Source organism: Chaetomium tenue, assembly GCF_020726465.1.
Source record: "Chaetomium tenue strain MPI-SDFR-AT-0079 chromosome Unknown F5144scaffold_1, whole genome shotgun sequence".
In the NCBI taxonomy this organism is placed as follows: domain Eukaryota; kingdom Fungi; phylum Ascomycota; class Sordariomycetes; order Sordariales; family Chaetomiaceae; genus Chaetomium; species Chaetomium tenue.
In genome coordinates this window covers 1,140,485-1,161,687 of record NW_027117329.1, presented here as the reverse complement: position 1 = coordinate 1,161,687, position 21,203 = coordinate 1,140,485, and the positions used below count along the sequence as shown (strand labels likewise).

Sequence of the window (21,203 nt, the reverse complement as noted above, 5' to 3'; positions counted from 1 at the left end):
CCGGTGCAGGAAAGGTTGTCCCATGCTTCCCCAAATCAAACCCAACCTCCCTCGACGCCATAACACCCTACCCTGCCACTGAGTGACGAAAAGCAAATCCCATGCGCGGCATAATCCTATCCGCCAGGCAAAGAGACAAAAACCACCCGGTATCTAGTAATTACAAAAGCAACCAGAAAGAAAAGACTCGGTTGAAAAGACTCGGTTGAAACGCCTAGTTAGCCATTATGTCCCTTGGCCTCACGATAAGGACCGCACGACGTAAAAAAGCAGGTACGGCTTCGCGTTGAGGACATCCGACTTCTGCGCGAGCTCTACGCGGTGGTCGTTGAACGCAAACCACTATCCCGCTTGTTAGCCTCGTATTCGACAGAGATAGGGATGGCATCAGGATCGGAAGGGGGGATAGAGGAGGAAGGCGAAGTAGGAGTAATAGGGTGGACACTCACTTGGTCGCCGACCCTGCAGTATGACACGTAGTGGCCCGTGTCGATCTCGCCAACATGCACGACCACGCTGACTAGGTCGTAGGTGCATGAGCGGGCGAGCTCGTAGTTGTCCTTGCCGGCGTCGGAGCCGCCGGAACGGCCCCGGTTGGTGTAGGGAAGCATATTGAGCTCGAGCGGGAACTGCACGGGCGTGTCGATCTTTGCAGCGCGCTCGTTGCGACCTTGCTTGTACTCGAACCGCTGCGTGGCGGTTAGCATAACTGCATCTACGTCTGAGGCATTAGCGGGGCCCTTCCTACCTTAAGCTGGATCGACAAGACATTTGGCAACCGCTTGATGCTAGTCTGCCGACGGGCTTGCTGCATGGAGTTGCAACTGTGGCAGCGGTATTCACACTTGTCCGACTTGATGTACTCTTCGTCGAGACATTCCTGCAATGTCAGCAACCCTCTAGACGCGGACTTCTTGCACTTTTTGTGCGAGAGGTTTTCCAGTGGTAGGCTGAGATCCAGGAAGCTCTGCACTTGGTGCGTCACGCCGCTGCAGTTCTGGCAGGTTGTGGTGCTCTGCAGTTTGCCGTAGAAAGTCTGGTGGATTATACAGTTGCAGCTGTGTTCGCTGCCAATCTCGGGCTTCTTTCCGTCGCCGTTGCGTTCGTGCAGCTCCTCTGCAAGGAACTGGAAAAACTCGTGGGCGTCCTGCTCCTTGGTCGCCACCAGGATCTCGAAGGCCTTCTTCTGGTTGTACCAGAACGCCGACAGGATGCTCGCCGCCGTGTACCCGTTGGTGTTCTCAAGCGAGTAAAAATCCTGGAACATGTCGTCAATTGCGCAGCTCAAGCAGTAGTCCACGTTGCAGGTGCTGCTAGAATGGCCGTCGCTGAGGTAGAAGTTGCGGAGGATGGGGTTATGAAGGAAACTTTGCAGGACGACGTTTTGGTAACAGGTCGCACCGGCGTTGTAGATGCCCCGCAGGCCATTGGACTTGCAAGAGGCCGTTGTTGTGTTTGACGAGATGTACGCCGGGTTGTCCCGAACAGGATCCGATGTCTCGAATAGCTCCTCATGTTTGCGTTTCCGCACTGCAAGAAAGTCAGAACACTGCAGCGACGGCAACCACTAGCACCGGTTCAGGGCGAGCGTACATGAGAAGGTACCTGTTCCAATCTTCTTTAACCTGAGCTCCTCGAACGTAGGATCCCAGACAATATCGTCACACATTTGGCAGTACAAAGCACCGCTCCTGGATTCCACATCTGTGTTCATGTCAGTGAGCCGTGGATACCCGGTTATTACGACCAACACCATGGGCGACGCAAACATACAAAATCTGTGTGACTTCTTGTTCCCATGTCTCGTCCGGTCATCTTCTGTAAGGGTTGAGGGGCATTGGAGACAGAGGTGTGTCGGAGTCAGCGATGTGACGACCTGCCCGTCGATGGTCTTAGCAGTTTGCGGGATCAGAGGGTTCGCATCGAAGATGTTCCGAAGGATCGACCGGTAATGTTGGATCGACGTGTTTGTAGTCGCCTGATCTTGATTAAAGAGTCGTTGTAGGTGTTCTGCAGCTGTCAGAAGAGAACCGCAAGCTAGGAACCGAAACAGCTTACCACAACCGTACATGGGCTGCCCTGGTTGGGGCGCTTTGACTTTGTGGTTCTTGGGCGACGCTGGTGTCGCAGGTCTTGCCGACATTTTGAGAAATGTTGGATAGGGGAAGTCGGAAAAGTTCGGCAGTAGGGGGGGTTCTTCGTGGGAGGATCGTTTTTCGATGGTTTCGTGGGTGTCGCTCGAGACGCGAGTAATTGCGATGCACGGTTCGATTGCTTTTGGGAGCTGATGGAGCGTGCGAGGATACGGTATCTTGCAATTGGCGGAATGGGTTTCGAAAATGCGGCTGGGATAGCGGTCGCGTTGTGCTTCAGGAGTTGCGAACGATAGATATAGAGTGTTGAAGATAGGTAGGTGTATGTATGGGAGTCGGAGGCGAAGCCCGCACGCGAGTGTTTGCCAGGAAGAATAGGTAGGTAACTAGCCTGGTTGCCTGGTCAGAACATATTCACGTGCAAGTTGCGGGAAAATAACAATGGGTTCCACACTTACGTCAATCGGTTCGGGCTGTGGCAATAGGAAAGTCTGAATGCTAGTTAGCCTCTTCGAAATCGACTGCTGTCGCATCACCGAAACAGTGTCCAACTGCTCTCCTGACTGAGGCGGCTTCGGCTGGCTGGAAATTGCTTATCGAGCCCACCACCAGGGCTTATCGGCAGGCGTGGAGCGCTTCAGCTCGGGCGCTAAATGGGGGCCGCGACACGGGGACACGGGGACAAGGAGCGCGTTGACAGGGGTTTCAGCTCCCCCAGCCGGCCTCGGCACTGGTCGAATGATGCCCGACTGAGATTTTTGTCCAACTGCAAATCGTGACGTCAAGTTTGATGGCGCTTGCAGCTAAGGTTTTGGAGAATTATTTACAATATTCACTTTGTTTAAGGATTACGCTCCTGCCACCCTGGCCAGGAAAAGAGAAAGAAGACAGAAACCAAGAAAAGAGAGAAAGAAGTGAAAAGAATCAGGAAAAGAGGAGGAATTAAAGAGAAAAAAGAGAGGTAAAGTAAAACAAGCAAAATAAATTAAATAAAAGAAAGTGACTATGGGCTTCCGAATGGCTTTCTTTTCGTTCCTCTCGTCGAAGGTTTCGGCGGCACCTAAGTGCGCTTGAAATTCTTTTTTTGGCCAAAGAGTGCCTGTCGATCATTCCTCTCTTCCCGGATACATGGATACCAGGCCTTCCTACTTGTACGATCGAAGCCGTCTGATACTACCTAGAGTTAATAACCCGATCCTCTCTCACATCCTAGCCGAAGTTCCAGGCAGTTCTTCAAACCGAAACAATGGGGAACTTTGTACTTGGAGCACATGCCAGCAAACAGCTAGCCAGGGCTCTTGAGCTCGGCAACTCAGCATGGTAACCGAAACCGGTGCCAATAAATGTACCCCGCAGCCCGCCCAGACACCACAACCCCGCGTCGTCACGCAATGGATGTAATCCGTACATACTTACCTAGTGTACCTCCCCAACTCATAACCGAGGGGACCCCCAAAGCCACCTACCCACCGATGCGCCTGCACCCGGCCGGCCCGCTCCTGCAGCCACTCCTCCACAAACTCAAGCCCCCCCTCAACCACAACCCCCCCAACAACACCAAAAAGATGAGCAGCAGCACCCAATCCCCACCCCTCCCCCCGCTCCCCGAAGTCGAGCGCCTCGCCCCAGGGTGCATCCGCATCCTGGGCGGCAACCCCGGCAAATTCACCCTACAAGGCACCAACACCTACCTGGTCGGCACGGGCGCCTCCCGCCTGCTCATCGACACGGGCGAGGGCCGGCCCTCATGGCTGGCGGCGCTGCGGCGGGTGCTGCGCGAGGAGCGGGCGACGCTCGCAGCCGCGCTGCTCACGCACTGGCACCACGACCACACGGGCGGCGTGGCCGGCCTGCTGGCCGCGTGGCCCGGCACCCCCGTGCACAAGCACCAGCCGGAGGCGGGGCAGGTCGGGTTGGAGGACGGGCAGGTGTTCTCGGTGGAGGGCGCCACGCTGACGGCGGCGCATACCCCCGGGCATACGGCGGATCATGTGGTGCTGTTTTGGGCGGAGCGGGGGGCGCTGTTTACGGGGGATAATGTGCTGGGTCATGGGACGAGCGTGTTTGAGGATCTGGCAACGTATGTGGCCAGTCTGGAGCGCATGCGCCGGTTGTATGGGGACCGGGATGGGGGTGAGGAGGGAGCGGTGGAGGCAACGGCCTACCCGGGCCACGGCCCCGTGCTGCTCGACGGGCCCGGCAAGATTGCCGAGTATATCCGCCACCGCGCCCAGCGGGAGGAGCAGGTCGTGCAGACGCTCCGTTCGGCTTTGGGCAGCGCGGACGCGGCCGCGGTGGCGGCGGGGGAGGGGAGTGGGAAGGGGGCGACTGGGAACGGGTCTGGGGGTGATGCCTGGACGGTGATGGAGGTGGTTCGGAGCATCTACCGGGATGTACCCGAGAGCTTGCACCCGGCGGCGGCGGGCGGGGTCGTGCAGATTTTGCGGAAGTTGCAGCGAGAAGGGAGAGTTGTGGAGGTGGACGGCGGCGAAAGGTGGAGGCTTGCTCCGGGGTCAGGCCGGTCTGTCTTGTGAGACTTCGGCGGCTCGGAGCTTGTATTGGTAGTATGGAGTGGATGAATGTGTATAATACCAACGGAATGCCAGATGCAGAATGCAACTATGTGGTTAAGGTATCACTACGCAATTCGTGTACAATCAATCATTTACAAAGGTCACCCGCCACCCTAGTTCTCCTATCGTTGTCCGCCCCAGCCAGCTGGGATGCTTGGTGCTGTGCTGTGTTTGTTGTCACAGGGGGTTTCGGCGTCGTTCAGCCCTACGACTCCAGTCTGTGGCTCGCGAAGCATGTGTCATGACGTCAACTTTGAGATTTTCAAACACGACATCCTCTCGCATTGTGAGGAGGTTGTGAGTCCGGAATCTTTAAACACCCTCGCGCCACTTCATTCGCGATCTAGCGAGGCGATGAGCCGCTTGAGCCGCGCACTTGTGAAAAAGGCAATCGCGATCCGTCGCCATGCGATGTTGAAGGGTGGTGGGAACCTCAAGACACACAGTGTGGATTCAAAAGAGGAATCAAGACGACTAGTGGGTCCTGGAGCGCCCGCCCACGGGCAATATCGGCCCCATGCAGCGAGAGTTTTTTCTTCCTTTTTTTCCCTATTTTTTTTCTCGGATGATGGCACCCCACCTTAAGGAACTTGCAGTGTAACCGATGTGTGGTTACCTGCAGCTCTCGCAAGGCTGGTCTGGCCATAATGACTACCAGGTCCGTCATATCTCCGTTTACTTCGTACCGTAAAGGTCACCTTATGCGCATACTGTGTGTAAGTGCCTGCATGCGTGTCCACGTTGAGGTAGGACAGCTCAGGCAAAGATGGCAAGATTTTCATCCGCCGAGTATGCAACCCCCTCACGACTTTCCACTTTCCACAAGGGTTAATGTTTGGTTCCCGGTGAGGTTGAATCACCCGCTACCGGCATCAGCGGGCCAGCGGCGGCGTGCTGCAATCGGGAAGGGCGGACCAGGGTGCACACAAACAAGGGTCCATGCGGGAGCATCGCGAAGAGGTGGGGTCACATTTCCAACGGCAAACGGAAGCTGGAAATGTGTCGGCCGTGGGACGCGGCCGACGGCGGCTAAGAGCGATGATGTGACGGAGATAACCTGTGGACATACTGTGTAGGGCCGGACAATTCTTTTCTGTACCTATTATTCAGCGACCAAACGGTGCCCCTGCTAGTTGTGTTTGGTTACCTGGATGGTAGACGTGTAAGCCAGACACCTCCTCTGCGTAGTACATACGCCGCCGCAAGTCAGCGGGAACCTTGTGGGCGTTGGGCAGCGAAGAGGCTGCGTCAAAATGATTCATCAGGGCCCGATATCGAGAGCACACATACAGCATACAGGAGACCTCGCTTGCTCCGCGTCTCGGGCTCTGTCGCAACTCCGACTCCGCCGGCTGCCGCCAAGATGGACGAAGATGTCCAGGAAGAGTGGGAGCTGCAGGAAGTCTTGGCCGCGTCTCGGTACTGTGCGGCAGGGAGGGTGGTATCGGGTTTGCGGGCGGGACTGGCTGATACAACTTGCATCATTTTTGGTCATTCTCGGGGTCCGAGGGATTCATGATGCTTCCCCCAATCTCCAACTGCCGCTGAGCTCTAACGGAGCTTGTGGGCGTAAAAAGTTGTTAAGTCATCAAATAAATCGCGTGGTTATAGATAAACTTTTCTTGTCTGCACAGTAGAAAAGAAAAGATACTCAGGTACGAAGTACATCGAAGAAGGCCACAATTTATGAGGGTGACTCAACGACCTGTTAAAGCCCCGCATCAGAAGGGATGAATGGCCCGTGGTGTTTCCGGCCTTCCGTCTCTTCGCTGTTGTCATGGAAGCTCGCCGATGAAGCTCACGTAACTCCGGACCCCACCCCAAGCAAGACGCCGTCCATGAAGTTTGGGCGAATCGCATCTGGTCTTTTTTTCACGTCCGCCGGCACGTCGGGCGAACCCTCACACCGCCGCTACTAGATGCGGCGTTGACATGTGACGGCAAGCTTCACCTCAAACTGGCTCGACCGTCACAGATCGCCATTGGCTAAATTGAAGCTGTCGATGCGTATTTGTGGCGTGCGGGTGTGCGGTTTCGTACTGCACAGTCAGCAAACGGACTCAGTTGATGGGCGATCGGCCTTGGTGCCCCGCACAGTATGCGACACACTGTGATTTTAGATTCCCACCTGACACCTCCACGCCGCCGCTTTTCAGAGTTTCGGATGTCCCGGAGTTGCAGACGCGCAAAACATGAAGGCATCACCAAAAATGGGCACCAAACAGGAACAGCCGGGTGGCCTGACTCCTGCCCGGCCCCAGGCATTTTAGCTGTGAATTACCAATCGGCAACCGGAACAGGGAAAGCGAGGTGCTCCGTTGGATCTGTCCGTTGCCTTTTTTTTATTAATCGTAGATGTACCCGTCCTTGGTCAGCCGTTTCCGGTGCGTGACGGGCCTTCGATCTGTGTAGAGTTGAAATAATAAGGGCGCCCTCTCCTCTTTGTTCCTCGTCGCCTGACTAGTGGCCCATCTCTCGTCCGATCTATCCCAGGTCAAACCCACACATTAGACGACATCAGCCATCGTCGATACTCAACAGCTGCAGCGACGTCCACTAACAAGGGTGTCCGGCAATCACTACCGAGCCGATATTAACTACCTACCTAACGAGCGCCACTGTCGAGGGCAGGTTGGGGTTCTAACTACCAGCCGAACCCGATTGAGCTTGGAGTTCAGACGAAGCTTAGAATCTGGTGGCCAAACCACCGAAAGCTGTTGGCCATGAAGGCGCCTGTGACTTCGATTTTGCCGGTTCTTGCGAGCGTTGCGCTTCTGGGTCTCATCCCAGTCGCCCTTGCAGACGGCGATGGTGGCCACGGCCATGATCATGGGGGCGGCATGGAGATGACGGAAGCCGACAAGCCCTTGCCCGAGGACCAATACCCCCCCACGTACTTTGCCCACCCTGACCACAAAGCGGCCATCTATGGGCACATCGCCCTAATGGTCGTGGGATGGGTCTTCGCATTGCCTGCTGGTAAGATGCACACTTTGTAGAAACCAAGGCGAGTTGCTGAGAAGGGTCTTCTAGCCGTCATGTTGTCGCTTGCCCGTTCGCGTTACACACTCCTCGTGCAGTTCGCCTTCCTCGCCATCAACGCGGGAGGGTTGCTGTTGGGTGTCGTCTACAACGCGAGCACCCCCGATTTGTATCCGAACAACGCACACCACAAGCTCGGCTGGATCGTGACGTCTATCGTGGGCGCGCAGGTCGCAGTGGGTGTTTTGGCACGGGTCGCGGGGGTGTTGAAGCGGGAGAAGTTCAAATTGGCCAGCCGGGCCGAGGAGCGCCAAGGCTTTATCCCCGTCTCGACCGCCGCCATGGCCGAACATGAGTCCCGGTATTCTCTCTCCGGGCCGTACGGCCGCTTCTCCAACGACAGCGGACAAGGCACCGAGCCAAAAACCGAATCACTTCGCAGCCATTCGCTTTCGTCGGGTGCCGATTCCCTACCGAGTCCCATCCACGATGTCCATCGGGACTACCATCACGACGATGACAGCGACGAGGACCTCGAGGCGCGTTTGCCCATGTTCTCCAAGTCGACCAAGGCGCATTCGATTGTAGCTAAGGTCGCAGGGAAGATTTCGGACCGGTTCTGGAAAGTCCTACTTTTTGCTTATAACTTTGTTGACCGGACAATTTTGATCCTGAGCTTCATTGCTCTGTGCACGGGTATCATCACCTTCGGCCGTTTCTTTGTAAGTGTTTGCCCGGTTCCAAAAAAAAGGGGGGGGGTACATCGAGTCCGTGCTAACAAATCTCTAGGAGGGCCATGGCATCTTCAGCGGGTTGGCGCATTGGATCAAAGGAGGTGTTTTTGTCTGGCTGGGCATCTTCACCCTCGGCCGATGGGCAGGCAGTTTTGGTGATCTCGGATGGGTTCGTTACCCCTGAATGTCCTCACCAACGCAGGGACAAACAAAGGCTAACTAGTACACACACCAGGCCTGGAACATACGCCCCAGAAAGGCGGGCCAGAAATGGCGCCCATCGGCCGAGTTCGTCGAAAGCGCCGTCATCTTCTTCTATGGCTCTACCAACATCTTCCTCGAGCACCTCGGCAACTGGGGCGGCGAGTGGAGTGCCACCGACCTCGAACACATGTCCATCACCATCCTCTTCATTGGCGGCGGCCTGGTAAGCGAGCCTCTTTTCCCATTTACCCACCCGCTGTTGCCATGGTACCTAACCCCTTCCCAGTGCGGCATGCTCATCGAGTCCACCAAAATCCGCAACCTGCTCAACTACACCGTCACTGAGGCCATCCAAACCTCCCCCCAACCCCCCACCACCACCACCATCATCAACCACCACACCTACACCATCCCCCATGACAACGACCCCGAGCGCAACAACTCCCACCACCACCACCACCACCAAGACAACAACGACCTCTCCGCAACCCAACACGCCGAGCCCGAAAGCTACGGCTTCTCGACCAACCCCTTCCCAGCCCTCGTGATCGTACTACTCGGCATCATGATGAGCTCGCACACGCAGGGGAGCATGGTGTCCAGCATGGTGCACAAGCAGTGGGGCAACCTGCTGACGGGGGCGTCGATGGCGCGCGCGCTGACCTACGTGCTGGTGTGGCTGCGCCCGCCGCGCTCCGTGCTGCCGTCGCGCCCGCCGACGGAGCTGCTGGCGGCGTTTGGCATGACGGCGGGGGGGGTGATTTTTATGGCCAGTGTGAGTGTTTCTTTTTTGGGGGGGGAGGGGCTTTTTTATCTCTCCTGTTCTGACTGAGTGATTGGCTAATTCGTTGTTATATAGTCTGGTGATACCATCGATGGCATGATCCACTACCAGCTGGATGCCATGTTCATGTACACGGTGACCATGGGCCTGGTCGGCCTGCTTATGGCTTGGGTGATCGTCATGATTGCGCTCAAGGGTTGGGCTGCGAGGCGCGAAGCCGGGCGAGTTTAACAGGCCTTGCTGCTTCCTAGAGGCTGGAGCGCTGCGTTCGAGGGACCGGAGCGTGAAGGCTGGATTCGCTAGTGTTCGGAGTAGGGGGTGAGTCTCAACACATCCCCTAGGGAAATGATTGAGGTGGGCAGCGTTGGTTAATAGGCGGGGGTGGGAGGTGGACATTGCTCTGGCGTACTTCGATTCTTGTCTTCCTGAGATACCCTTTTTTTCCATTTTTAAATGACACGACGGGATGATGCTAGGACGAAAGGGTGGGAGATGATATACCAACGAGATTTGACTGATGGAGAAAAGGTAATGGGTGATTGCTTCACTTCCTGAACCCTCCGGGAAGAGTTGCACGATCGGGATAATGAACATTAGAAATAGCAACAATGTTGCACAGCACGCTTCACTCTTTAAATTAAAGATCGATTATGGTACTTGCCTGGTATTTCCCCGCCCACGATCCAACTTGGACTACAACAATTATGATCCGGCCGTCCCGTCAATGTCTCTGATTCACGCCCCTCGATACAATGATATCCCTGCCTGCGGCGATGGTGCCGGGCGGGCTCATACATATTGCTTCGCAATCCGAAAGGTTGCCAAAACTAGCTGCGTAGCATACTCATTACTCTAGCCGCTAATCAATCGTCGGGGTAGTACTCCTTGAGGTTCGACACGAATGTGCAAGTTTCTGGGTCAAATCGCAGAAAGAACTTCCCCGCCACGAACATGAGGTCGTCCGAGATAACGTTAGGGTCCGTGACGATAACCACGTTATCCTGGGCCACACGCAGCCGGTCAACGGTAGTCTTCCTGGGTGAGCTCAGGTATTGTCAGTACAGCGTCACAATTCGAGATTGAAAAGGAAAACCCACAGGCAAGTATAATACGTCCTCTGCGGCCCCAACCTGCTCGAATGCACCGACTCTGTCGGATCAAACACGTCGCCTTCTTCCTCAGCCTCGGCAGCGTCGAGATAATGCGGCATCGGAAGGCTGGCGCTGCCCATAGCCGCCCAGCCGTTGATGATACCAATGTAACCGTATCGCCGATGACGAAAAACCTGGCCGATCTTATAGCGGACGCGCGTCGTTATGTCCTCAGTGTACCGCCGGCTGAGCTCCGGTATCCTCTTATCAAGGTTCTCTAGCATACCGAGGGCTTCGTGTACATTGTGCCAGGGGTTTGGCGGCCGGCGGTTTGGTTGCGAAATCACGAATTGGTCGTATAGAGGTACAAGGTACTTCTTGACTATCCAGACGTCTTCGCTCCAGGATAAGGTAAATTTTTGAAGAAAGGAGTCGAGGTTCGAATCCCAGTGGAAGCTAGAGGTTTGCTTCATAAGAAGCTCTGCCCACATCGAAGCGTATCTCGCTGCATCCATGTTCAAACCAGGGTAGCCACTCCGCAAGCGCTTCATCTCAGCCCCTAAGGTGTCGTTGTCTGCGAGATCGCGGAGTGAATTGTAAGTGGACTTGATATTCTGCGCCGTCCGCTGCACGATAATCGAAACGGGTGGCGGTGTGAAGAAGGCCTCGGACCCCTCTGTCCAGCCCAACTCAACAAGCCCAAGCCGTAAGTCTCTGAGGGTGACCTCTTGGTCGGATCCGTACGGGTCCAGGCACATTCGCTTCTTTTCCCCATCTGATTCATCCGTTTCTCCTCCGTCCAGATCCATCCCGGCCGGGGCGTACACTGCTGCGTAAACATGGTTGGGAAAGCCGAGACAAAAGGCGGTCAACCCCAGGCGTTCGGCGATACAGGTGAAGATGGCGCTCGAGATGATAGGCAGGGAAGGGTGGTCCTCTTCAGACAGGGCATGACCGATGAAACAGTTCCTGAGGTTGCGGTAGTTGATTTCAGGGTTGTCCATGCCGGTGAGATTATTTGCCCTCAACCAGCGGACGAGGGATAGGGCTTTCTCTCTGGTGGATAGGTCTTCGAAGGTCGGGTGCTCGGTCCTGAATTGGTCGGCGAGGTTATCGAGTGTCCGTACCACCTATCAAGCCGTTAGCTGCGGGTTTTAAGCAGATGTTTCGCCCGTTAACATACGTAATCGAGGTCCTCTTCCCGATCGTGCAACACAAACATATCAAACGCACCCAGCGCAGTGTCAAGACCCTCGGAGCTCAATGCTCGGCCCTGATACCGAGACCACAATTCCACCGCCGCGCCCCTGTGTATGCTATCCAATGCTGAGTTCGCGTAGTACCTGCACAGGGCTTAGCCATGATTGGGCTTTGAAAGTCTGGATCCGGATAAAAATAGCTCTCGTACCTCCTTGCCAGGACATCTTCTGCGTCATCATCGACATGACACTGCTCCAGTAGGAAGTCCTTCACATCGTAGCCCAGCTCGCAAATCCCTTGCATCCGTTTCAGCTGGCCGACCTTTGTTGCGATCACGCCGTCCAGTAACCGCTCCGCCTTGTCGTTCCTTTGCTTCCTCGTGATCCATAACCCCCTCCAGTCCACCACAGACGCGAGCGTCGCAACCTTCTCCGAAAGCCTATGCTCGGGGTGCCAGAAGCGAAAGGAGCTTCGGCAGTGCCATCGCCACAGAAGGGGCTCGTTCGAAAGATGATGATATCGGCGCGAGACCAGCTGGAAGCTCTGGATCGTGTGCTCCGGTGGTAGATAGAGCAGAATATGGCGGATTATCTCATCAGGGACGTCCTCAAGCGAGGAGCGCATTGCGTGACTGCGTCACAGAAGTGCCGTGCTTCGCGGGGTTACTTGTGATGGTTTCGTGGTTTCGGGCGTCGAGAAGCTCTGGTCAGAGGTCGAAGGTGGCGGGAGGGGTTGCTTATAGCATGTATGTGGAAGGATTGCTACCAGGGACGGGCCGGCGAGGAGGGGGACGGGACCCTTGGAGGGACGGATGTGGGCCTCGAAGACCGATTCGATGTTTCTCCCGTCGTCCCTGGATAATTCACCAATTACTGACGATACAGTGTAACCATGTGGCCCGAGCTTTTTAGCCCGGCTTGGCCGCTGTGACATGCGCTCAGATGCGCTGATCCTTGGCCAAATGTCTCTTATCGATCGCGGGGTAGTGCACCGTTTCACAACAAATTTACCGTTCGGCTCAGACCCCGCCATAGCCCACTGCCTGAGTGGTACTTCTCCCGGTCGTCTGAAGTGACTCACGGTCGGGTTTCAGGGGTTACAAAACCTGCACTTCGATTGCTTGCTGCCGAATTTCAACAATCCGAATCCCTCGAACAGGCACAATGGAGAAGGTCACCGAAGCCTTGCAAAAGGCCGCCATTGGCGGCGGCGACAAGAAGCCGAAGAAGGAGAAGAAAGCCCCGGCAGCGGCAGCGGCCGCCGACACGGGCCCTCTCGAGATGCAGCCGGCCCCGGCCTTCCTACAGGAGCGCCTTGATTTGTTCGACCGATTGTACCAGGAGCAGCAGGAAGAACTCGCCAAGAAGCCCCGCGATGAGATCCTAATTACCATGCCCGACGGCACCGTCAAGCCCGGCAAAGCATACGAGACCACCCCAGCCGACATCGCCAAGGGCATCTCCAACAGCTTGTACAAGCGCACCGTTGTCGCAAGGATAGATGGGGAGCACCTGTGGGATATCGAGCGCCCAATTGAGAAAAGCTGCAAACTGGAACTGCTCGACTTCAATGACGATCAGGGCAAATTTGTTTTCTGTGAGAGGCCTTGGGAAGAATATCATGGCCAAGGGGATGGCTAACATGTGGTTTAGGGCACTCCAGCGCCCATATCCTTGGCGAGGCTTGCGAGCGGAGGTTCGGTTGCTCGCTGTGCATTGGCCCTCGTACGTTCGACCCAGACCCCGAAAATCGTCACTATCCTTCTAATCGTTTTACAATACAGCGGTCGATAATGGATTCTACTACGAAATGGCTCTGCCAGGCGGCGCTGCTGTACAGTCTACTGATTGGGCGCCCCTCGAGAGCATCGTCACCAAGATTGTGAAGGAGAAGCAGCCCTTCCAGAGACTGGTATGTTCGGGGAGGGGACTTCCCTCAAGCAGCGGCTCCGTCTCTTTCTACACACCGTCCGGTTCAGTACGGCTCACATGCGAAATAGGAAATGAGCAAGGAGAACCTGCTCAAGATGTTCGCCTACAACCCCTACAAGGTTCACATTATCAATGACAAGATTGCGGACGGCACAAGAACCACCGTTTACAGGAACGGCCCCCTAATGTGAGTCGATTTAGTATGGCACCCAACCCCCAGAAGTGCTGACGCAGTGACAACAGCGATTTGTGCCGTGGACCCCGTAAGCTAGCCCACCTCTGACCGGCCTCAATCCGTGCTCCCACTCCCCCATGGCGGGAATACGTGCTTAGTCGAAGCTGACCCCGCCCAGATGTACCTGATACCAGCAGGATTGAGGCCTTTGCTATCATGAAGAACTCTTCCTCGTAGTATGTGTTACTCTGCTGCTAGACATGAGTCTTGGATCTGACCCCCTTTTTATGGGGTGAAACTAACACTGATGAAGCTTCCTTGGCGATGCCAACAACGACTCTCTGCAGCGTATCTACGGCGTGTCATTCCCAGACAAGAAGCAGATGGCTGCTCACAAGAAGTTCCTCGAGGAGGCTGCCAAGCGCGATCACCGCTTGATCGGAAAACAGCAGGAGCTCTTTTACTTTGAGGAGTCGTCGCCAGGTTCCGCGATGTGGCTGCCACACGGCATGCGCATCAACAACGCTATCATGGACTACATTCGTGAAGAGTACTGGAAGCGGGACTACGACGAAGTCATGACCCCCAACATGTTCAATGTCTCTCTTTGGGAGCAATCGGGTCACTTGGCTCATTACAAGGAGGACATGTTCCTGCTTGATGTGGATAAAGAACAATTTGGCCTCAAGCCCATGAACTGCCCTGGTATGTCGTCGTCTACACTGTATCCTGGAGTTTCTAACTAGTTCATAGCCCACGCGATGATGTTCCGCCACAGGGTAAGCAAGTTGTTTTCACGACGGTATTGGGAGTTACTGACTGTCCGCAATAGGAACGGAGTCACAGGGAGTTGCCGCTGCGCCTTGCCGACTTCGGCGTCCTTCATCGGAATGAGGCCAGTGGTGCGCTGAGCGGCCTCACAAGAGTGAGGCGGTTCCAGCAAGACGATGCCCATATCTGTACGTTTCCCCTTTATATCGTTAGTTCCCACGTCCTGACTAGTTCTAGTCTGCCGCGAGGACCAGATCAAAGAGGAGGTCGCCGATCTCTTCGACTTCATGAGCTCTTTCTATGGCATGCTGGGTCTTTCATTCAAGCTGAAGCTGTCTACTCGCCCGGACAAGTTCATGGGTGAGATTTCGACCTGGGATAGCGCCGAGGCCCGCCTCAAGGAAGCCCTCGATGAATTTGCTGCTGCGAACGATGGTGTCACTTGGGAGCTCAACGCTGGTGATGGCGCTTTTTATGGACCTAAGGTCGATATCGCTGTTCTGGTATGTATTCTCCAAGGCACTAATCGTGGAGTTTTGAATGCTAACTAAGGATCAATAGGATTGTCTCAACGTAAGGTTACTGTGCACGAGTGCCCTCAAACGAATACTAACGCTTTTGACAGAGGCAATGGCAATGCGCCACCATTCAACTCGACTTCCAGCAGCCTATCAACTTCTCTCTTGAGTACCAGACTGCCGAGAGCGTGCAGAAGGACAAGAAGGACGCGGCTCCGGCTCCGGCCCCGGCTCCGGCTCCGGCCCCGGCCCCAGTGCCCGCCCCAGTGCCTGACGGCACCGCCGAGGAGGAGAAGGACGGAAAGGAGAAGAAGAAGCCGCTCCTCGTCAAGAAACCGCTTGCGCCGGGCTGTGCGCGACCCGTCATGATCCACCGCGCGATGGCGGGTAGCATTGAGCGTTTCACCGCTATTCTAGCCGAGCATTTTGCTGGCAAGTGGCCGTACTGGATGTCTCCGCGTCAAGTCATTGTCATCCCGGTCGGCATGGGCTTCTTGGGCTATGCTAAGGAGGTGGCTGCACTTCTGAAGAAGGAGCGTTTCCACGTTGGTATGTACCCCGTCTAGTCCTACGGCTAGTCTTGTTCACAGAGACTGACCTTTTCTAGATGTCGATAGCAGCGGCAACACCCTCCAGAAGAAGATCCGCAACGGCCAGCTGGCTCAATGTGAGTAGCTCTCTTGCCGTCCCCTGGCTTGAGACACAGACAGAAACGCTAACTATCTCAGACAACTTCTGCTTCGTGGTTGGTGACGACGAGATGCGTAACCGCAAGGTCAACATCCGCTACCGCGATGACACCTCGACGCAGGCGAGAGACGTGCCCGTCGACCTGGAGGATGCGATCGAGAAGCTTCGCAAGCTCAAGGCTGACCGGGGGATGTACAACCCCTTCCCTCACAAGAAGGAGGAGGAGGCGAAGAAGGCTTAGGTGTAATCTAGAACGGAGTAACTCAGAAAATGTTACGGAATGGCGCTTTTGCGCCGCCCGCAGCTCGCCTCAAATATTGTAGAAACACGGCGTGATAATCTGCTTCGCCCCTTTCACTTAGTATGCTCTCAGAAAGCAGCATGCACATGCATCATGTCTCCGTGTTGAAGCGAAGTGTAGCTGCACGCCAGCTACTGCTTCTTGACAAAATACGGAACCAATCCCATGCGTGCACAAACCAACCAAGCCATGAACCACCCGGATCCCCATCCAATCCACTGCATTTTCGCTATAAGAGTATAAGATATACATATGCTCGCTCGTTCTAACCCGTCTCACCCGCTCCGCCAATCTTCCGCCCCCAATTCCCAAAATCAACGTCAACCTAAATCCCAGGACCTTACAACATGCATACATATCTGAGTGTACATATCTTCCCCCCTCCCCATGCCCTCACACCTACGGCTTGGGGATATGGATCGTCCTGCTGGTCATCAAACACCCGTGGACCATAAACAGCAGCACGACGGGGTGGAGCTCGAAGGCGGAGCCGGCGAACCACACGCCACCCGGCAGGGCGTCGTGGACCCAGCCGTTGGACAGCCACCAGGCCATGAGGGCGTCGAGGCCGAGCGTCGTCGGGATCGGCGTGCCCTCGAAGTAGCGCGCCTTGCCCGTCGCGTCCTTGGGGATCGCCGCCGCCGTCACGTTGAACCGTGCCAGCCGCGTCAGCCCGCACAGCACGAAGAAGCCCAGGCAGAGGTGGTCGAGGGGGGTGCGGATCCCGATTGCGAAGGCCACTGCTGCGGGGGCGACGCCGAAGGAGATCTGTTTTTGTGAGAGAGGTTAGTAGGGTGTGCGGTGTGATGTGGTGCGGTGCGGTGGAGAAAAGGGGGATGTATGTACTAGATCGGCGAGGGAATCGAGTTCCTGCCCCATCATGCTGCTCTTTTTCCTCCAGCGTGCCACCTTGCCGTCGAGGAAGTCGAAGAAGAGGCCGAAGGGGAGGAGGGAGAGGGCCGCCCAGAGGTTGCCATGTTGCGCCGAGTCGCCCACGCAATAGCGCATCGAGGAGAAAACGGAGAGGATACCGCAGAGGCCTGTGCCCGGGGTGTTTTGGTCAGCTCCCATCCGTTTTTCATGCTGCTTCCAATGTGTCTGTAGAAAATTGGGGTGGCCGGGGCCGCTCACCATTCATCTCAGTGATGAGATCTGCCAGATGCAAAGCGCGGATGAGCGAGAAGTGCCCGGCGTCGGTCTCGAGCAGGATCTTCTGCTTATCCGATGCTGCGGTGTGCGTTAGCTACCAGGTCGTTTGTTCCGCTCCCGCAGTCTTCTCACGGACGCGCTAGGCTGATGAACGGATCGACATACTCGGCGGATCAACTCGGGCGCCCTCTTTTGAGGCAGCGCCATTCGCGGCGGACGCGCTGGTTCGTTTGGACATGTCGTCGGCGGCGGTAGTTCGTCGACCGCTAGTTGGTTTGCGTTCCTGGGCAATTTCGATTTCGAGTTTGTTTCTAGGCGTCAATGGACGGAATAGGGAGACGGCGCCGAACGTGGATAGTTTACTTCGTGGATTAAAACTCTGTTCGAGGACAGGGCCGCAGTCCCAACCTTAAGGTGTGCAGAACTGGTGACGCTGATGTCTTGTGTCCCCGAACCTGCTGCTGTTGGTTGGTTTTGGAGACCCCCGCTAGCGTGCGGAAAGCTTACCGGCAGCAGGGGTCTGTTAATGCCGTCATTTTCCCGGCCCAGCAAGGTCCAGACCGCCTTGGTTTGTGTTTCGTTTGGTAATTACGTCATGGGAAACTCCATGATTGTACGGAATACGCAAAACTACACGCCAGCGTTGCTGTTACAATCCGACTGGGCAGCTCTTCTCTGTGTAAACTTCTCTTCACATCAGTTTTCGTCGTATGGCCAGGTTGATTATGTAGGTAGGATAGGTCGAAAAAACACACGGCCACGTTTCCAACAGCGCCCAGCATCGACGACTGGGATGTGACCTGTTTGAATCACCCGTGGCTTCTCCCAAACTACCAGATCAGAGAAGACCGATCCCCTCGGTATTACCATGCCATAAACGCCTCATAACAACCCTTGAATAACCTTCAACGGCCGTCAAGCCATCGGACCAGACCCTTGTCAACCACCCCAAATCTCACTTCCATCTCTCCTCACAGCGCACAACCTCCCATTCTAATCCTGCACTTCCCTATGCAACTGTTTCAACACCCCGTGGTCGGCTAGCTTCCCAACCCACTCGTGCACGGCCGCTGTGTAGTCCTTGGTGCGGCCAAGCGATTCCTGGCCGGCCAACCTGACCTCCTTGTCGTATTCCTCCACGATGCGCTTCTGTTCGGCGCCGAGTTCTACCCAAAGTTTTAGGGCTGCATCGATCGCCCCGCGGTCACTTCCATTAATGGCCGGGGAAGCGGATGAAGGAGGAGAGGGGACGGAGGTAGAAAGGGACGAAGAGGAGGGGCCAGAATTAGAAGATTCCTGCGGTTTCGAGGGCGCTTTTTTAATCTCGCTCTCGGGTACGGCTTGCATATCCCCCTCGTCGAGTTGGTAGGATGAGAGGCGCTCGTCGGTGGGGTTGTGGATAATATCCTGGGTGGCTTTGGATTCCCAGCCAGGGTCGTGATGGTGCTTGGCCCTGAGCTCTGCTAGGCTGCGGATGTTGGCGGCCAGCTTTTGCCGAACAGAAGCAAGATGGTCGCCGCAGAGCGCGAGAAGGCTGAAGGAAAGCCTCTCGGTCTCGTACCGCATCATTCGCTTCTTTAATACGGGGCGCATCACCGAGGTCCAATGCTGGTCCTTGCCGTATTCGCCTGCAGCAGTGTCATGTTAGAAACGTGGTAAAAGGAACGTGAGGAGGGTACTTGGCGACTTACCGATGCAGACGGGCGTTGAGGTAAGACCATCCAGCTGCCATACCTCTTGCCCTACCGGAACAAACCCGATGAAATGATAGGCGGAACCATCGGAGGACCCGCCGGCTTTAGACTTCGCCCGTTGTTGGTTCCTTTTCTTCTGTCTCGCGGCGGCCGCCTTGGCCTGCTTCTTCTTCTTCTCGGCGTCTACGTCGTTTTGAAGACTGAGGGCGGCGTTGAGGAGGTCTAACCGTCTGCAGAATGTTAGTCTAGGGGGGCAGGGGGGCTTATGAGCATTAGTTTGTTGCTAACCGAGCAAAGGAGTTATGAGCTACCCGTATCCAAGCGCTATTGGTAATCATATTTCCTCGCAGCGGCGGGGATAGGTCCTTGGATTCTTCTTTAAACTTGCGAAGCCCCTCACCGAGGTTTAGGCCTTCTGCATTCATGATGATGTTCAGCAAGGCAATGGTGGCGCATGCGTTATGGGTAGTCTATGTTGGTTGTCAGCAACATACCGCACGGCGGGGAATACGAGAGTGGCTGACTTGATTCGCGAACCACACATCACGGCTTGTCTCCGTGGCCTCGACGCTTTTTTCTGCGACATACTCGTAGAGAAATACTAAGCCGTGAACCGGAGAACTGAGGAAAGTCAGCTGAGTCGCCCTTCGTATGTTGGGTCCAAAGGCGCAACTAACGGCAGGGTGGCTAAGGTGTCTTCATCGACCGAGAGCACCTCCTCTATTTTCACTCCCTTGACGCCAATGCGACCCAAGATAGCCGTGAAGAAAGCCTGTAAATTGTCAGCTCGTGCTAGTAAAGACAGCAAAGCAAGGCAGAACGGACCGGATCGGATTCCAACTCGATCCAGCTGGCCCACTCAGCCTGCTCATTCTCCTTCCAAGGTCCCAGAGATGCCTCGAGGAGGTTGTCGGGCACGTCGAACGCCTCCGGGGCCGCCCGTCGCTTCGGATTCCGCCGAGTTTCGGTCGAGGGACGCGACGTAGGCAATGGTTCCTTGTTGTAGTCGGCATCCTCTGAATGGTCGGATCGCCTCTTTCGTGCCCGACCGGACCGCCGCAGGGGAAGAGGGGAACCCACATCGGTGTTTCTCCCCGGAGTCGCCATCTCGACGTGGGTGTCTTTAGTATGGTTTTGTGCCATTCCAAAAACGTTGTACAAAAGGCGCCGCGAAAGAAAGATGCCGGCGGAGCTGATGTGGTCTGATCTGGGTCCGAGGCGGTCGTAGAGACGTGGTAGAAGAGATACTAGCTATTGATTCGTTTGGAAATGACGCGCCGCGCGCGTGTTGCTGTTTTGATACTGACCACGCCCCCACTCAGCACATCTCGTTCAAGATGGCGAAGTTGAAGGGTTTGAAGATGTGGTCAAGTACGACCGGGGTGTTCTGCGTTTGCTTGAAAGCTCACCCACACAAGCTACCCGTTCTTCAAAATTTCTGGTCACTTGTGAAAAGCGGGACCATTGAAAGGTTCTGGTTTTCCTTTCCCAGAATTAGTTGAAAATTTCTAATGTGACAAGAGTCAAGGGAGTCTTCACTCACTGCAGAAGAGCAAGCGGTCGATACCTATGGCAGGTAGGTATTTGGGGACTGGGTTGGATTGGTGGTGAAAATGCACAAGTGTGAGCGAGAAAGCGAATGTATGAGCCGATATAATTTGACCCAACGTTAATAATCGAGTGACCTCGCGGTCCAAGTTCAAGAGAAATGATTTAATTGCTTTTTTTGTGTGTTATTGTTGAGATATCAAGAGCTGTATTGATGTTGAATAATCAAGCAGTTATTGTATCGAAGCACAATAGTTACATACCCCGCTGATTTGAGATACGGTAACTGAATGGCCTAGTTTTAAGTCAATGTCAATTTCCCTACGTAAGTGCTACGATAGTATCATACATGGAAAGCGGTTACGAAACGCAGTCCCGGCATGGGCACGTCTAGCAATTCAAGGGCGGGAAAGCTTCCATGATAGTTAGAAACGATGCTGGTCCACAGTTTACTGTGTCGAGTCCACAGGGACAGTTCAAGTTCAGTGTGGGGTGTACGGAGTTGGTTCGTCTTTAGCAGCTTCAATCCAAAGAGTGGGGCTCTGTCGGAGCTCTGACAGCCAATCGGCCAATCACAACCAGCACTGTTCACCGGGAACAGGCCCCCTGTCTCGTTGCTGCAACAAACCACAGCGCGGCACAAACTGGAGCGCGTCTCGACGTGCAGCGATAACAAGTCGAGGTTAAATTTTGGCTTGCAACTTTAGCAGAATGCGACGAGTGGAAGCGAGAGCTACACCGCGACTCCAACAACGAACACCGACG

General features: G+C 55.3%; 7 protein-coding genes across 7 annotated transcripts; 3 read left to right on the top strand and 4 right to left on the bottom strand.

The window, feature by feature from the left end:
* Positions 1-2: 2 nt before the first annotated feature.
* F5144DRAFT_635432 (uncharacterized protein) lies at positions 3-2,143 on the bottom strand (the record flags this gene model as incomplete). Its single annotated transcript, XM_066792616.1, has 5 exons — positions 3-689; positions 749-1,530; positions 1,594-1,704; positions 1,774-2,016; positions 2,065-2,143. 5 exons carry the CDS (start codon positions 2,141-2,143, stop codon positions 315-317), a joined length of 1,590 nt encoding a protein of 529 aa, XP_066647906.1. The 3' UTR covers positions 3-314.
* Positions 2,144-3,565: 1,422 nt separating this feature from the next.
* On the top strand, positions 3,566-4,627 carry F5144DRAFT_588283 (beta-lactamase-like protein; the record flags this gene model as incomplete). Its single annotated transcript, XM_066789912.1, has 1 exon — positions 3,566-4,627. One exon carries the CDS (start codon positions 3,566-3,568, stop codon positions 4,625-4,627), a length of 1,062 nt encoding a protein of 353 aa, XP_066647905.1.
* Positions 4,628-7,389: 2,762 nt separating this feature from the next.
* On the top strand, positions 7,390-9,601 carry F5144DRAFT_542770 (uncharacterized protein; the record flags this gene model as incomplete). The annotated part of the gene is made up of 6 exons (XM_066787204.1): positions 7,390-7,645; positions 7,700-8,370; positions 8,438-8,551; positions 8,618-8,809; positions 8,873-9,361; positions 9,446-9,601. The coding sequence occupies 6 exons, from the start codon at positions 7,390-7,392 to the stop codon at positions 9,599-9,601; spliced, it is 1,878 nt and encodes a 625-aa protein (XP_066647904.1).
* A 424-nt stretch (positions 9,602-10,025) lies between these two features.
* Positions 10,026-12,547, bottom strand: F5144DRAFT_553567 (uncharacterized protein). The gene is made up of 4 exons (XM_066787808.1): positions 11,870-12,547; positions 11,645-11,804; positions 10,468-11,591; positions 10,026-10,414 (listed from the first exon to the last, which is right to left on the bottom strand). Exons 1-4 carry the CDS (start codon positions 12,283-12,285, stop codon positions 10,234-10,236), a joined length of 1,881 nt encoding a protein of 626 aa, XP_066647903.1. The 5' UTR covers positions 12,286-12,547; the 3' UTR covers positions 10,026-10,233.
* F5144DRAFT_553565 (uncharacterized protein) lies at positions 12,540-16,144 on the top strand. The gene is made up of 14 exons (XM_066787807.1): positions 12,540-13,257; positions 13,314-13,385; positions 13,445-13,572; positions 13,661-13,779; positions 13,836-13,855; positions 13,946-14,003; positions 14,081-14,472; positions 14,521-14,546; positions 14,600-14,726; positions 14,776-15,041; positions 15,100-15,111; positions 15,164-15,605; positions 15,664-15,723; positions 15,785-16,144. Exons 1-14 carry the CDS (start codon positions 12,825-12,827, stop codon positions 15,985-15,987), a joined length of 2,358 nt encoding a protein of 785 aa, XP_066647902.1. The 5' UTR covers positions 12,540-12,824; the 3' UTR covers positions 15,988-16,144.
* Positions 16,145-17,681, bottom strand: F5144DRAFT_553561 (uncharacterized protein). The gene is made up of 4 exons (XM_066787806.1): positions 17,362-17,681; positions 17,179-17,274; positions 16,894-17,087; positions 16,145-16,815 (listed from the first exon to the last, which is right to left on the bottom strand). Exons 1-4 carry the CDS (start codon positions 17,432-17,434, stop codon positions 16,447-16,449), a joined length of 732 nt encoding a protein of 243 aa, XP_066647901.1. The 5' UTR covers positions 17,435-17,681; the 3' UTR covers positions 16,145-16,446.
* A 508-nt stretch (positions 17,682-18,189) lies between these two features.
* On the bottom strand, positions 18,190-19,997 carry F5144DRAFT_597145 (uncharacterized protein; the record flags this gene model as incomplete). The annotated part of the gene is made up of 6 exons (XM_066790852.1): positions 18,190-18,824; positions 18,888-19,120; positions 19,179-19,360; positions 19,415-19,511; positions 19,568-19,662; positions 19,716-19,997. 6 exons carry the CDS (start codon positions 19,995-19,997, stop codon positions 18,190-18,192), a joined length of 1,524 nt encoding a protein of 507 aa, XP_066647900.1.
* Positions 19,998-21,203: the final 1,206 nt, after the last annotated feature.

What these genes read in the sequence shown, in the direction of transcription:
- F5144DRAFT_553567 (XM_066787808.1), bottom strand. Translation starts at nt 12,285, where the DNA reads ATGCGCTCCTCGCTTGAGGACGTCCCTGATGAGATAATCCGCCATATT. An exon ending in GAAGATGTCCTGGCAAGGAG is followed by an intron (nt 11,805 to 11,869) that starts GTACGAGAGCTA and finishes AGCCCTGTGCAG; the next exon opens with GTACTACGCGAACTCAGCAT. An exon ending in AGGACGTATTATACTTGCCT is followed by an intron (nt 10,415 to 10,467) that starts GTGGGTTTTCCT and finishes ACAATACCTGAG; the next exon opens with CTCACCCAGGAAGACTACCG.
- F5144DRAFT_553565 (XM_066787807.1), top strand. Translation starts at nt 12,825, where the DNA reads ATGGAGAAGGTCACCGAAGCCTTGCAAAAGGCCGCCATTGGCGGCGGC. An exon ending in CGATGATGTTCCGCCACAGG is followed by an intron (nt 14,547 to 14,599) that starts GTAAGCAAGTTG and finishes TGTCCGCAATAG; the next exon opens with GAACGGAGTCACAGGGAGTT. An exon ending in CAACGGCCAGCTGGCTCAAT is followed by an intron (nt 15,724 to 15,784) that starts GTGAGTAGCTCT and finishes TAACTATCTCAG; the next exon opens with ACAACTTCTGCTTCGTGGTT.
- F5144DRAFT_553561 (XM_066787806.1), bottom strand. Translation starts at nt 17,434, where the DNA reads ATGTCCAAACGAACCAGCGCGTCCGCCGCGAATGGCGCTGCCTCAAAA. An exon ending in CGCCCGAGTTGATCCGCCGA is followed by an intron (nt 17,275 to 17,361) that starts GTATGTCGATCC and finishes CGCACACCGCAG; the next exon opens with CATCGGATAAGCAGAAGATC. An exon ending in TCTCATCACTGAGATGAATG is followed by an intron (nt 17,088 to 17,178) that starts GTGAGCGGCCCC and finishes CCCCGGGCACAG; the next exon opens with GCCTCTGCGGTATCCTCTCC.